At 44.7% G+C, this 14,088-nt stretch overlaps 1 protein-coding gene across 7 annotated transcripts in view; it reads left to right on the top strand.

Moving 5' to 3' along the window:
* Nucleotides 1-14,088, top strand: part of Slc12a8 (solute carrier family 12 member 8) — a 146,722-nt gene that overhangs the window by 5,058 nt on the left and 127,576 nt on the right. For 6 of the 7 annotated variants that reach the window (XM_087216281.1, XM_087216270.1, XM_021259623.2 and 3 more), the window contains one exon: nucleotides 11,271-11,417. In XM_087216281.1, the coding sequence (XP_087072407.1) occupies nucleotides 11,271-11,417 (147 nt within the window). The remainder of the gene's footprint in view (nucleotides 1-11,270; nucleotides 11,418-14,088) is intronic. The other variant, XM_087216285.1, reaches the window with a different exon arrangement.

Below are 14,088 nucleotides of genomic sequence, written 5' to 3'. Positions count from 1 at the left end.
CTAGAAATGGAGGTGAAGTGAGTTAGGTGGAGCTCTGTGTCTCATTTGTAACTACAGAATTTTAATTTATTGAGGTGACTGAGTGACAACACAGACAGGCAACACCATTAAAAGGTTTTTTGTTTGTTTGTTTGGTTTTACTTTGTTTTGTTTGCGGGGGGGCAGGGTGCTGGGGATTGAACCCAAGGCCTTGTGCATACTAGAAAGAGCTCTACCACCAAGCTACACCCTAGCCTGAAAGAGTTGAATTCCTTATATTTCCTAAAAGAAAGGGATAGGCCATGCCATGCAGGGCTTCAGGGAAGACCAGGGTTGGACAGGTGGCCAAGGACAGGAGTGGGTGGGTGGGGAGGAAGCCAGGCCAAAGCCTTGTGGGGGTTCTTTCTGCAGGAAAGGAAAGGAAGGGCCAAGCAGAGTAAACAGGTCGTGGCTGGACAGTTTGAATAATCCCAGGCATTTCTGGATTACAGGAAAGCTCTCTAGTTGCCTGGTACCTGGCTGCGGGGTGGTTTAATCCAGTAGAAACCCTGACTTGGTGTATAAGAATAAAATAAGGGGATAGTTGGAGCCGTGGAATCAGGATTGGTTGGTATGCATATGAAAGCATGTGCCTGGCCAAGCCCTTGGGTATCCCTAAGAATTGGAGAGCCCTAGGAATGGCAGTCTCTCCCAAGCCAGCAATAATTTAAATTTTTAGGGCCCGGGATTTAGCTCAGTGGTTCCGCTGCCTGCCTCGCAAGTGCAAGGACCCGAGTTCGATCCCTGGTACAAAAAAAAAAAAAAATTAAAATTGTCATAAGATATGGAAATTTTAAAAAATACATTCTGCCCAGCTGTGAATGAATGGCCTAGATGACTTCAAAACTTCTTCCTGCCTCAGGGTATCATGGCCAGATAGAAAAAAACACTGTCTTTGCCATCATTTCATAGACTGGGATTTGCAAGGAGGGTCCTAGATGCTGTTAATGTCTCTAGCACTATTCTTGTAATTTGAGTAAGGGGCCACTAGGTGGTGGTGCTGGGACCGAGGTCTGGCTTCCTATGGGGTGCGGAGCTTCATTTGAGCTTCGTTTTGTACTTTCCCTGACTAAAATCTATCTTCTCAGGATAACAGTTTAAACACTAGATAGTTCTGTATTCATAGAACAGTAAAAATGAATTGTAGTTAGACTTAAGGAAATACATGTACCTCAGTATAACTCAATTTAACATCTTTTTGCTCTTCAATAATTATCATGTGTTGGGCAGGGATATAGCTCAGTGGTTCCACCGCCTGCCTCGAAAGCACAAGGACCCGAGTTCGATCCCCGGTACCAAAAATAATAATAATAATAATAATAATAATAATAATAATAATAATAATAATTATCGTGTGCAACTTAAACTAATTCTCCTGCCGCCTGACTTGAAAGTGCAAGGACCCGAGTTTGATCCCCAGTAAAAACAAAAAAACAAAAAAATTAAATAATAAACTAATTCTCAACATTGTTGCTTTTCTTCTTCCCGAGTTTTAATGGCTTCATGGAAGATGTATGTTTGTAATGATGGTGGCTTAGAATAGCTTGACATGAAAAGTCTTCAGACGGCATGTGCACATAGGCGCTGATGCACTCCTAATAGGATAAATTTTAGCATTGCTCAGGACCAAAGTCCAGTATCAGTCAGCTTCCTGTCACTATAAAGAAATACCCGAGGCAATGAACTTATAAGGAGAAGAGGTGTATTTAGCTCACAGTTTGATCATATCTTGAGCCAGGAAGGAGAGGGAGAGAGAGAGAGGAGAGACCTGGGGTCCTACATTTTGCTTTGTGGCCATGCTCCCAGTGACTGTGAGGCCCCACCTCTCAAGAGTTTGCAGTGTCTCCCCTTCCCACCACCCTGGGGACCAGATCTCTCCATATGGACCTTGGAGTGCACACGGCCAAGCCATTGCAGGCCTTGTGTACATTTCCTGTGTTTGCTTTTATCTTGGTGTGTCAGTGTTTTCTTCCCCCACAGGCTAGGAAGAAGAAAAAGATAGCAGGGTAAAACTACTTGTCCCTGTAAAAATTCTGTGATGTTCACATCCATGGTGGCAGTCACTGGTGTCAGGAGTTGGGTACTCACTGGATAGCCTGAAGCAATGGAAAGCCGGAAGTACTTGTGTCCTTGCTCTGCCATCAATCCCAGTATTCATAGAATCTCACTTAAAAGAAAACAAAAAGCCACAACTCATTTTGAGTCACTTTTTATTTTAGGCAGCTATCAGTAAAGAACAACACAAGGTAAAAGCAAGTGATGCTTATTTTAAAGACACAAATTTGAGGGCAGGCATTAATTTTACAAAAGACTTCTCCACCCATAAGTATCCCGTTTGTTCAATAGATTTATAATGTGATTCAGATTATATATATATATATATATATTCAGATCTTTTAGTGAATCCATCCACAGAAGACAGCTAGAAACAAGACTACTAATGTTAAGTCAGAACAAAACCCATTGTGTTTGTAAAATATTTCTAATGATGTGGTAATTTTCTCTTTAAATAAAAAAAATAAGTGCTGGGCTTGATGGTACATGCCTGTAAACTCAGCTGCTCAGGAGGCTGAGCTGGGAGGATCACAAGTTCAAGGGTTGGGGATGTAGCTTAGCACTATCTGAGTTCAGGGTCCAGCCAGTACCACCACACATGCAGGAAAAGAACTTTCCTTCCCTCTTCTCTCTCTGCCATTCTCCAGAGCCAGTGACTATAAGCAGTTTAGGGTTTTCATTGCCCTAAGGCTCATCATTATAACTTTGAATAATGTACTGATGCTGCCATTTCTTGATTAAGTTATAAATTTACTGTCCATTTACTTTATGGGAAAAATAAGACATTTGAATACATTTTCTTTCTTCCATTTCTTTCACTTCATTTCCAAGTTTTTGCTAGTTGAGTTATTATTTTTACACTGTCAAGGTTTGTAACATTTACATTTTTTTCTGTAACTGTAATGAGCATTTTCATGTTTATTATAGTTGATTCTAAAAATTGAAGACCAATAAACAGCATCAATAGTAAGACAGTGTGTGTGTGTGTGTGTGTGTGTGTGTGTGTGTGTGTTAAACTGAATAACCAAAGGACATTATTAGGCTCTGGGAAAAGAAAACACGATTCTAAGTCATTAAGATTTTGCCATTTTTAATTCCTCTTTCAAGTTTTTTCTAATTCTGGGGCACGTGGTGTGCTGCTGTTTCTTAAACCAGTGTTACCTTTCCTGGTGATTCTCTTGTCTTTTGAATGACTACTTTTTCTCATACGTGGGTCAGAGATGGTGATTACTCCTTCCTTTTCTAACTTGAAAACAAAAGTGTGGGAAGTCGGATTTTTTTCACGTACTTCAAAAACTTCATGTATGTCACCCAGCAGATTGGTTGCAGAAGTAGACATGAGAATCCAGCTGCCTTCTATCAAGCTCAACACTGAGAAGATTTGTAAAAGATATGACAAGGTTAACAAAGAGAAAATAGTTTTGTTTTGGAAAATAGTTATTCATTCATGAAGGTGTCACTTATCTTAAAAAATGGGTTTATTTTTGTAATATTAAAATAAATAAATAAATATATAAATGATCTCCTTTTAATTTAGGAGTGTGGTAGATATTGGTAGGCAAAACCTGAATTAACAAAAGCCCTTTGGAGTTCTTAATAACTTTTAAGAATGTAAAGGGGATTTGAGACAAAAAATTTGAGACTAGCTGTCCTAGGGATTTAGTATACATTTAAAATTTTTCAATTTATTAAGTTAATTCCTTGACACTTTATGTAAAATGCAGGGTGTTGGCAGTCATAGCAGCCCATTTGCCAGCCCTCCATCTTTTATGCTACAGGTATCACATGTTATTTCCATGTGAGTGACAAAGCCTTCCAAATAACAGCGGACCTGAGATGGCCTGCAGCTGGGTCTGCTCCTCTACCAGCTGGCGTGGACTTTGGAGCTTTCTCAGCTTTTACCCGGCTCAGCACCCTGTGCAGGATGTCTGATCTGCTGGTGGCACTCAGTCTCCATTTCTAGCTATAATTATAGCTTCATTCTTAAGTAAAACCCACATCCTTTCTGTCATTTCCATGGTGATTTGGAAGGTAGGAACATGCTTGCTCTGTCATCTTCAGAGACATCGGATGTCACATCCTAAAGCAGTTCCCTTCACCTATCCACGGTCCATTCAGCGAGCTCACATTGAGTGGATGCCATGGTCCTCCCAGTCCACGGAGCTCTTCCAACACCACAGATGGTACTAAGAGCGAGGCAAATGCTAATATTTTCAGGGTATAATTGACTGCAGGTAGGTGAAGCCAGGGTTCGGGCCTGGGGTTTAGGGGCCCCTCTGCCCTGATCCACATTGGGCAACTAGGGATATAAGAGGAAATGAGCTATTTTTTCCTAATAATTCTCTGGCATCCTTTTATAAAACAACTTCTACTGATATTTTTTATTTATCTAATATTTTATTGTAGTAAATTACACGTAATACAAAATTTACCCCCTTAACCAGTTTAATGGCATTAAATACATTGATAATGTTGTGGAACCTATTTATCTTTAAATTTTATATTGATAAAATTTTACTCTAATAGAAAACTTGCAATAATAAAAATTCTCATACATTTTCATTCTGTTTCTTTCCATTTTTATTCTCTTTCTCACCCTCTTGATCTCTCTGTGTGTCTCTGCCTCTGTATCTCTGTCTCCCTCCACCTCATTTTTTTCTTAACCATTTGCAATAATTTGCAAGTGCCATATCTCTTTATCCATAAATATTTCAGGGTATATTTTCTATGAAGGAAAATTTTCTTTTATAACCACAGTATATTTATTAAGATCAGGAAAATTAACAGTGATAAATCCTGTTACCTAATCTACAGTTTCATAAGCAAATTTATTTATTTATTTTACATTTCTCTCTTTTTGTTTTTTGGTACCGGGGATTGAATTTAGGACCTTCCACTTGTGAGGCAGGCAGTGGAACCACTGAGCTAAATCCTCAGCCCACATAAGCAAATTTAGCTAGTTATCCCACTCATATCCTATAGATTTGCCCTCCCCTTCCCTGGGGTCAGGATTCCATCCAGGATTTACATTGTATTTAGTTGTGATATTTCTTTAGTCTTCTTTAATCTGGAAGAGTTCCTTGCCCTTTGTCTCTCATGACCTTGACATTTTTTGAAGAACACAGGCCAATTATTTTGTACAATGTTCCTCAGTTTGGGACATGATCCTTCATGATCAGATTCAGGTGTTTTATTTTTGGCAGGAATACTATAGAAGAAATGTATCATCCTATCAGGAGGTACACGGTTTTCATTTTATGATTAGTAAAGAATTTGTTGAGGCTACTTTGAGACTGTGGAGATATACTGTTCTTCATCAGTCTTTCACCCACAAGCTTTAGCATCCAGTTATGATTCTTGCCTAAATCGGCTGTTACCAGAATAGCTACAAATAGTGGTTTTCTAACACCATCCATAATTCCTTCCACATATATTAGTGGGTTTCACGCTGTAAGGAAAGGCTTTCTTCACTTGCTCATTTTTCAGTTTGTTCATTTATTTACACCTGTACGGACCTGGTTTCTTTCTTATTCGATTCCACAAGTATTCTATTGCTACCATGATTTATTTTGATGATCAAATCATGCCACATTTGGCTACAGAGAACCCTTTCCATAGTTTGTTACCTCTGATTCCAATTAATCACCACAGGGTTCATGCTTCTGTTCTTTCTCTTTCCTTAGTTGGAACCCCCTTTTCCAATGGAGAGAAACTTGACTTCCAGTCAGTAAATCTCCTTAGCTGTTTGCATAATCCTGTAATTTACAAGAAGCCAATTCAGAATTACTCAGTCATACCCCTACAAACCCCCTAAATATTCTACCTAGAATTTAATTTTGTAGTTATTTTTGTCTCTGGACTGAGAGTCAAAGTTCTGTGTGCAAAAGCTACTCTGGTTAGTCCTTTTCCACTGTAAGTGTGATTATGGTATTCATTTGAAATATAGTTAGGCTAATTTGTTTCTCCTTGCATCTATTTTAATTTTTACCTCTCATTCTTACTGATTTGATTTTGTTTTGAGCATGTAAAATATTAACGTGGTTCCAAAAATCTAAACTATACAAAAGGGCATACCCATTACACAAGTGTTCTTAAATGGATATAATATTAGCTGATCCATTGAAGCACGTAGGAGAATAAACTGTTTGCAATTTATTATTTTTAAATTTTAATTATTTTTACAGTGCTAGGGATTGAACCCAAGGCCTTGTGCATGCCAGGCAAGTGCTCCATCCATGAGCCACACCCCAGGCCTACATGTGATTTTTAATTGTTTGCCTGTTATTAGTGGGGAGGGCAACAGGGTCCATGTTGCTCCCCCTTGTGTTGAATCCAGGTGGACTCCCAGTGGGGTGTGAGCCCTGCAGGAAAGGCTCTTATTTGTTGGGCAAGGAGGTTGGGAAGGGCAGAGAAAGCTCTTATACATGGGGGTATGGCCTTGCTGCTGCAGGAGTCCATCACTTCCAGGCTGGCATCAAATGTCTGGAGCACCTGTCTATGGGCCCTGCGTGCTAAGGCAGGGCCCATAGATGAAGTGGCTGCATGCCTATAATCTCAGGCTAAGGCAGGAGGATTGCAAGTTCAAGTCCTACCTGGGCAACTTAGCAAGAACCTGTCTCAAAATAAAAATTAAAAAGGGCTGGCCATGTAGCTCAGTGTGAAGGCCTTGGGTTCAATCCACAATACTGCTGAAAAGAAAAAAAAAATAATGGTTGCTCTTGGCAAAATTGCTGCTGTTGGTCCCAGGAGGCAGAACTTTCAGGGTTTCCATGTTGACACCAACACTCACAGCCTCAAGGGTCCTGCCACTGTTGGGGCTGTGCCGCCAGGTGACCAGTGTGTGCCCTAAGAGCTGTGGGCTTGGATGCCTGTGGGGATGCACGGGCGTGGTGAAAACAGGTCAAGCACAGGGAACTGCAGGATGTAGACACCTGGGCTTTCCAACAGGAGAGACCAGCCCTGCCAAGATAACCTCACACTGCTCGGCAGAACAGAAGCTGGTCCCTGTCCATGCTGCGGGCTGGCAGTGCACTCACTGATGTCCCTGCCAGTCTCCTGCTACAGCACGGAGCACAGTCCCCCAGGCCTGAGCTGCCAGGGGCGATGGAGGCAGAGCAAGGATAGTTGGGTGGGGAAACGCAAGCCGCAAAGTCAGGTAGGCCTCTTTGTTTTGTCTGCCTTCCAGCTTCCCTGAAAAGATCCTCACCTGCAGTTAAGCATCATGCATGGTGTTTTGAGCTTTCAGTTAGCATCTCATCTAAATCTTCTAAGCCCCATGGTGCAGGAGTGGAGCTCTGCATATTCCCACAGGCACTCCAGGAGGTCTGGCCCATGGCCACGCCCGCCCCGTGCCTGACTCTCTGTCACTGTGGTCTGGCACCTGGTGCCTGCTCAGAGCCAGGGAAGAGGAATGAAGCCCCAAGCCTGCACATGGGCTCACACTTCAGCAGCAGTTTGGGGCATATTCTCTGATGTCTAATGAACAATTAAGCAATTGACTTTCAGAAAGCAAGCTCTGGCTCACGGTTGTGCAGTGTGATCCGGACAGAAGCAGCCTCACAGTGTACTTTGAGGAGGGAGGAAGGAGTAGGCTGTGTCTTGCTGCGACCCACTCCTGACCTGAGTGGGCAGAGTGGAGCTTCTCACCTGCCTTCTCCTCCAGCTTCCAGAGAGAAAAGTGTCATCTCTCGTTTCCATGTGTTCATTAAGGCCTGGCAGGTGGCCGTCAGAGCTAAAGGCTCCTGTTGGGCCAGAGCTTCCATCAGGGCTCTGGCAAGACCTTTCTGTCTCTTACTCAGCCCTGCTTGCTGGGCACAAGAAGTCTGGTGCCTTTCAGACCCTGCTGCTGCCTGGAGGTTCTCTGTCCATAGGAGGAAGACAGTTTTCTCAGAGCTGGACACCACTGCTGCCCAGGCACGGTTCCCTAACAGTCGGGCATACGGCATCAGGCCCCGGGCATGGCGACCGAGGGCCTAGCTTCTTGTCCTGCGTTCCCTTTCCAAGCGACTGGTTTGCTCCTCATTTTTTTCATCCTTTTAAGCCTGCATCTTTCCTTCCCAGTAAACCCTGGACTAGGCACAGAGTCACCCTCTTCCCACCCCTCTAACCTGTACGTCTACGTAGAGCGCTGAATGAGATTCTTGCTATGTTGGAATGATGCCTGCAGCTCCAATCTGAGGACAACTAAGTTCTAAGTTGCTACTGACAGCTGGGGCCAGGCCTGTCCTCTGGGCTTAGCACAATGGCCTGAAAGTGGCCTGATTTTCCCACCCCCACCCTAGCCCTTGCACTCCGTCCTTCTTCAGGCAATAGAAATTGACTGAGTTGACATCTTTGACACCATGGACTTTGTTGAGGGGTGGATTTAGGGTGAGAGGGGATTTCTTCCCCAGCCATAAAGGAAGGAGGTGGGGATGAGAAGCAGGAGAATCACAGAGAAAGTGTGCATGCAGGCATGGGTGGGATAACCTGCCTCTCTCGGATCTGCTTGGATGGCACACAGCGCCACTCAGCCCATCTGGGTGACAGTCACTGAGCAGTGTGGCGACGCACTCTCTTAAAGGCAGTGGCACAAGGCTGAACAGCATAGCATAAGCAGAGAGGCAATGCAAGGGTTAGTGACACCCAAGTGGGTGCTGCGGCAGTGCCTGGGAAGCAGCACATCATCTGGGCAGGGCTGGGAAAGAGCCCTCCTGGTCTCCACCTCATTCTCTCTCCCCTTTCTTGTATCTTCTTTCCTTCCCTCTCTTCCCTGGGTTTGCATGGTGTCTTTCTGTCTCCAAGAACACTGGGGTTGCAGTGTGGGGTCAAACCCCAGCCCTTCCTGCCCAGTCTCTGGTTAGAGGAAGGGCTTAGTCTATTCTCTTGGCGCTGGAGGGTGAAAGGAAAGTATGCACGGCTAACATCCTGAAACAAGCCTATTTCAAGCCAGTTCTCCTCTATTCTCAGGGCAAAATGCTTCCTCAAGTGCACTTGCTGTAAAAGCAAAGTCCCTTAGGACTGACAGAGTAGACCAGTGAGGTCTGGGGAGCGGAAGGCTTTCCATGTGCTTTGAGGTAAGCTAAACAGCCCTCAGAGTGGCAGGATGAAAAGTCACAAAGGGTATTTTGTAGGTAAGGCATGCCCAGTTAAGTCTGGAATGTTAGAATTCAAAACTCGAAAGACTGAAATTCAGGGGAGAAAAGGACAAGAAACTCTTGGTAAGTGTGATGCAGGAAAGTGCACATTTTACACTCTGGGGCAGCAGGATGGAGCCCAGCCCTGTGATATCAGGCATCCTGGTGTCTCCTTAGCTCTCAGCAGGGACCTCTCCCTGCCTGCCTCCAGCCTTGGATTCTGCACCACTGCCAAACAGTACCTTAAACGGCCAGGACTGCTGTGAGTGAGGACTAGCAGACACCAGAGGCTGACCACTCTGTGAACTATCACTCTTCATAGCTGGTCTCTGCTGTGATCACTGCTTCTAACCGTAATGGCCCCATCATGAGCCCTGATAGGAAGCTGAACACAAGTGGAAGCAGGAAGTTGGATTCTGGAAAACAACCCTGAACTCACCAGGTGGATCCTTTGGTGCCATTTGTTTGAGACAAGCATAAGTTGGGAGTCTGCGCTGACTCACAATGACTGTTGTAACCAGTCCTACCCCTCTGTCCCTGGTGGCTTACTTGCTGGCCCTGATTATTCCTTGAGCCCTTTTCTTTCCTTCCTTCCTCCTTCTCTCTTTCTTTCCCTTCTTCTCTTATGGGGTATAGTACAATAATTCAATACATATATATAATATGTAATGATCATATTGGGATGATTAGCATTTCTGTCTCTGTGTTGAGAAACTGAACTCTTCTTGTCTAGTTATTTTGAAATATATATTAAATAGCTGTAAACAATGGTCACGCCATTGTGCTCTGGACTCTAACTGCAGGCCGGTACCTTTCCCAGCCTCTAGTGACCACCGTTCCTCTGGCTGCTCCCTTGACCTATGAGTGGGAGGGGAGAAGGAGGGTTTGCTGGGATCCTCTCCTCTTGTTCTGAGAAAATGCAGTTGGCCCAGCTTTGGACCCAGATCCTAGGTGCACCCTTATCCTCAGCCATGGCGGCTCCATGCCCCTGTGCCTCTAGATCTCAGAGTTCTTCCTATAGTCTTGCTTTCTTTGCCTTCTCAGTGTGTTTATGGAAACACCACTCCCCAGTTTCAGACTCACTGGGCCGGTGACCCTCAGTTGGGTGCCTTCCCCTCTACTTGCCCTACCCAGTTGAGAATCATTAATCACTGCTGCTGTAGTTGGAGGGTCCTAGATGACTCTGCTGGTGCCTAAATTCAGATTAATTACTCAACCCGTGCAAGGGCAGTTCACAGAAAGAGTTGTTACCCATTGTGTCGAAGATGTTTTAGTACTTCCACAAGCTTTTCGTCTTTCTAATAAAGGGTTTCCATTTGAGTGTTTGTAAATGTCTTTGTTATTTTTGACTCAGAAAAATGAGCAGAGAATCTGTTGAACCAATGATTGGCCTCTGCCCCAATAATGTGTTAAAATCCTAGAGTCATGGAAGGGAAGGAGGCGTAGGGGTCACCTGTCAGGATTCAGAGAACAGAAACTACTATAGGTGTGTTAAGCCGAGGGAATCCGATACACAGGGTTAACCCCAGCAGTGTCAGAGGTGTTGGAGGTGTTGGAGGTGTTGGAGGTGTCGGAAGGGCCAAAGGAGCAAAAGGTGTAAAGTAAGGTCACCCACCGATTGGTAACTGCAGAAAGCTGCCCTCACCACTAGGGCTGGAGGATTAAGGACAAAGCAACCTTGCCCAGAACCCCAACCTCTGCCTGAGCCCCACATTCACTCAGAAACACCAGCTAGTCCACGCTGGCCAGAACCCAGTCACAAGACCACACACGCAGTGTCTGAGAAATGTAGTCCACCCAAGTGGTGGGCAGCACCGGGCTTATTGAACAACTACTCTCTGCTACATCTAGGTACAGCAATCCCAGCTCTTAGGAGAGAGCAGTGATCCTATCATAGAGTCCATCAAGACTCTGTGTGCGTGTGTGTGTGTGTGTGTGTGTGTGTAGGGCTATCCTGGCACAATAGCAGGGGGGCTTTTTTCAGCTGGTCTCCTATCTCCTCCTATTCTGCCTCCCTCTCCTTCTTGTCCCCTCCCTGGTGCTCCTGTAGGCCACTCGCTGATCACAGTACTCTGTTTGCAGGGGGCCCTGGCCCAGCCCCAGCCCTGGTGGAAGATCCAGCTGTTCGTGTGGGAGCCTGTGCTGTTCGGGACCTGGGATGGTGTGTTCACATCCTGCATGATCAACATCTTTGGGGTTGTTCTTTTCTTAAGAACCGGCTGGTTGGTGGTGAGTGATGAGCTGGTGGCTCTGGAGCCTCTTGTGGCCCCATGATATGGGAAGCTGTCACAAGTGGCATTCCATGGCATAGGCAGCAGATTCCAGAAGCACAAATGCTCCCGAAACCTGAAACAGGAAGCAAGCTCTTAATGGGCTGGGGATTTAGCTCAGTGGTGCCGTCGCCTGCCTCACAAGCACATCCTGAGTTCGATCCCCGGTACCAAAACAAAAAACAAAAAAAACGAAGCAAGCTCAGTGAATGGCTGGCATTGCTTTTTAAATGAGAAGCCTGAAAACTGGGCCTCACAGATGCTGAGGGGAACCTCACCAGGGACTTTCATGTGACAAAGTCAGGGCTCACTGTGGGCAGAACTGGAGACAGGGCAGAGGCATCAGATAGAGGGCACCTTCGTTTCTAGCTTGTGATGCTTCATGGTCTTCCTGGTGCTCTTGAGCTTAGCATATGCCCTCCTAATACACCAGCACCTCATCTTCCCCAACCCTGTGTATGACTGTGGCTGGGGGTGCTTGGTTAGAGGTGCAGATTCCTGGGTCCTGGGAGTCAGTTTGTCTTCCTCTGCATGGGGAACAAAGGGCCTCTCCTTTACGTCTTGTGAAAGGGTTCTGAGACCTCTATGAAGATGCATGCTTTGAGGAGGGTTCTCAGCCCCTTTCTGCTGTGCCTTCTCACATGTGGAGCGTCAGTAGAACACACAGGCTGCCCAGAACAAAAGGCAAACCAGTCATGAGTTAAAAACTATGAGTGCCTATTATGTGTCAAATACTAGTTGTGCCAATGAGTCATGCCAATGAGGCTGTGAAATGCAAGCCCTGGTCCCTCTTACATTGGGCAGAGTCACCTCAGAAGTCTCAGAGCTACATCAGATCCCTCAGGGGTAGAACAGGCTGTGAATGCTGTGGAGGCCAAGGTGTCCAGGGCAGCTTCCTGGAGGAGATGCAGGGTGAGTTGGGCTGGACAGGTGAAAGAGAGAGAGAGCCACTTATGATGTGCAATCTATTAGTCAGAATTCTGCGGAGAAGTAAAGCCAACACCACAGGAGATATGCTTATATGAGGTATATATCATCAGCATAAATGTGAAGGCCAGAAACTCAGGCAGAATTCCTATGTTGCAAAATAAAAGACCCAATCAAAAATAGGGCAACTGAAATGAATAGATACTTCTCAAAAGAAAAAGTACAGATGGCTAACAAATACATGAAAAAATGTTCAACATCACTGGCCATTAGAGAAATGCAAATTAAAACAACACTAAGATGTGATCTTAAGAAAGAATGGCTATCATCAAGAAATGAAATAATAACAAATGCTGGTGAGGCTGTGGGGGAAAAGGAACTCTTCTACACTGATGGTGGGAGTGTAACCTAAGACAACCATTATGAAAATCAGTATGATGATTCCTCAAAAAACTAAAAATAGAAGTTCCATTTGACTCAGCTATTCCCCTCCTAGATATCTTCCTGAAAGAGTTAAAGCCATCATATTACAGTATTACATGCCTACTCATGTTTATAGCAGCAAAATTTATAATAGTTATGCCCAATTAACAAACGAATGGATAAATAAAATGTGGTATTTATACATAGTAGAGTACTATTCTGCTATAACAAAGGATATACTTGAGGCATTTATAGGTATATGAATGCACCTTGAGACCATAATATTAAGTGAAATAAATCAGAGACACAAGCTTAAATGTTGCATGGTTTCTCTCATACGAGAAACCAAAAAAGTAAATAAAGAGCGAAATAAAAGCTAATAGGAAATAGAGACATCTTTCTCAAATGGGAAGGTGAAGAAGAAATGGAAGTAGAGGAGAAGAAGGGGAGGGAGGGGGGTTAAAAAACAGAATTGAAGAAAAAAATAGAAATAGAGCTTTTGTAAATGAGAAGAGACCAAGAGATGTAAGGAGTGGGAGGGTTAAAGGAGTAGGGAATGAAAAGCAGAATTAAGATGTGTAATGTACCTGGACTGGCTCTGCATGATGAGTGCAGTAACTGTATACTGCAAACATGGACTAACAAAAAGAAAGAGGATAAAAAATAAATAAAAGAACTTCTGTATGCCGTCAAGAGGTAGAATTCCTTATCTGAGAAAGCCCAGTCTGCTCTTCTGGGGAGGCCCAACCACACACAGAAAGGACTCTCCTTAAGTCAGTTGGCCAGGTGCTCAGCAAGTCTAAGACACCTTTACAGCAAAGCTAGTCGCCCCTGATCACCACAGTCCAGCATGCCGACACATAAGGTGACCAGTCCATGGCACACTCCAGGCTCCCTGCTGTGGAATCCAGAGTTCTTAGCTCCTCCTGAGAGCCTGGGTGAACCCAGAGCTTCCACAGTTCTCACTCAGCCTCACAGCCCAGGCTTTAGCTTGGGGTTCAGCCTTACCACGGCCAGGTGAATGTGGACAGTTATCTTTGTTAATGCATGGAAAGCTTAGATCAGGGTCAGCAAACTTTCTTGTATTTTTTCTAAGAAGTCATGCCTCTCAGAAAACCTCCAATTTTATAGGGACCTCAGAGTTTCCAGCCCAGGCTCCTCATCTTCGCAGGCCTCTGAGGTCCACCCCTGCTCTTCTCCTTCTTGAGGGGCCACCTCTCCACCCAACACCTCTCCAGCCTGCGGCAAGGGAGGCCCATCCGCCTGACCTCAGGGCCAGG

This window comes from Heterocephalus glaber, unplaced genomic scaffold (genome assembly GCF_053883595.1).
Source record: "Heterocephalus glaber isolate CG9 unplaced genomic scaffold, H.glaber_assembly_v1.0 deba00000122, whole genome shotgun sequence".
Classification (NCBI taxonomy): Eukaryota; Metazoa; Chordata; class Mammalia; order Rodentia; family Bathyergidae; genus Heterocephalus; species Heterocephalus glaber.
This window is presented reverse-complemented; position numbering and strand designations above follow the sequence as displayed.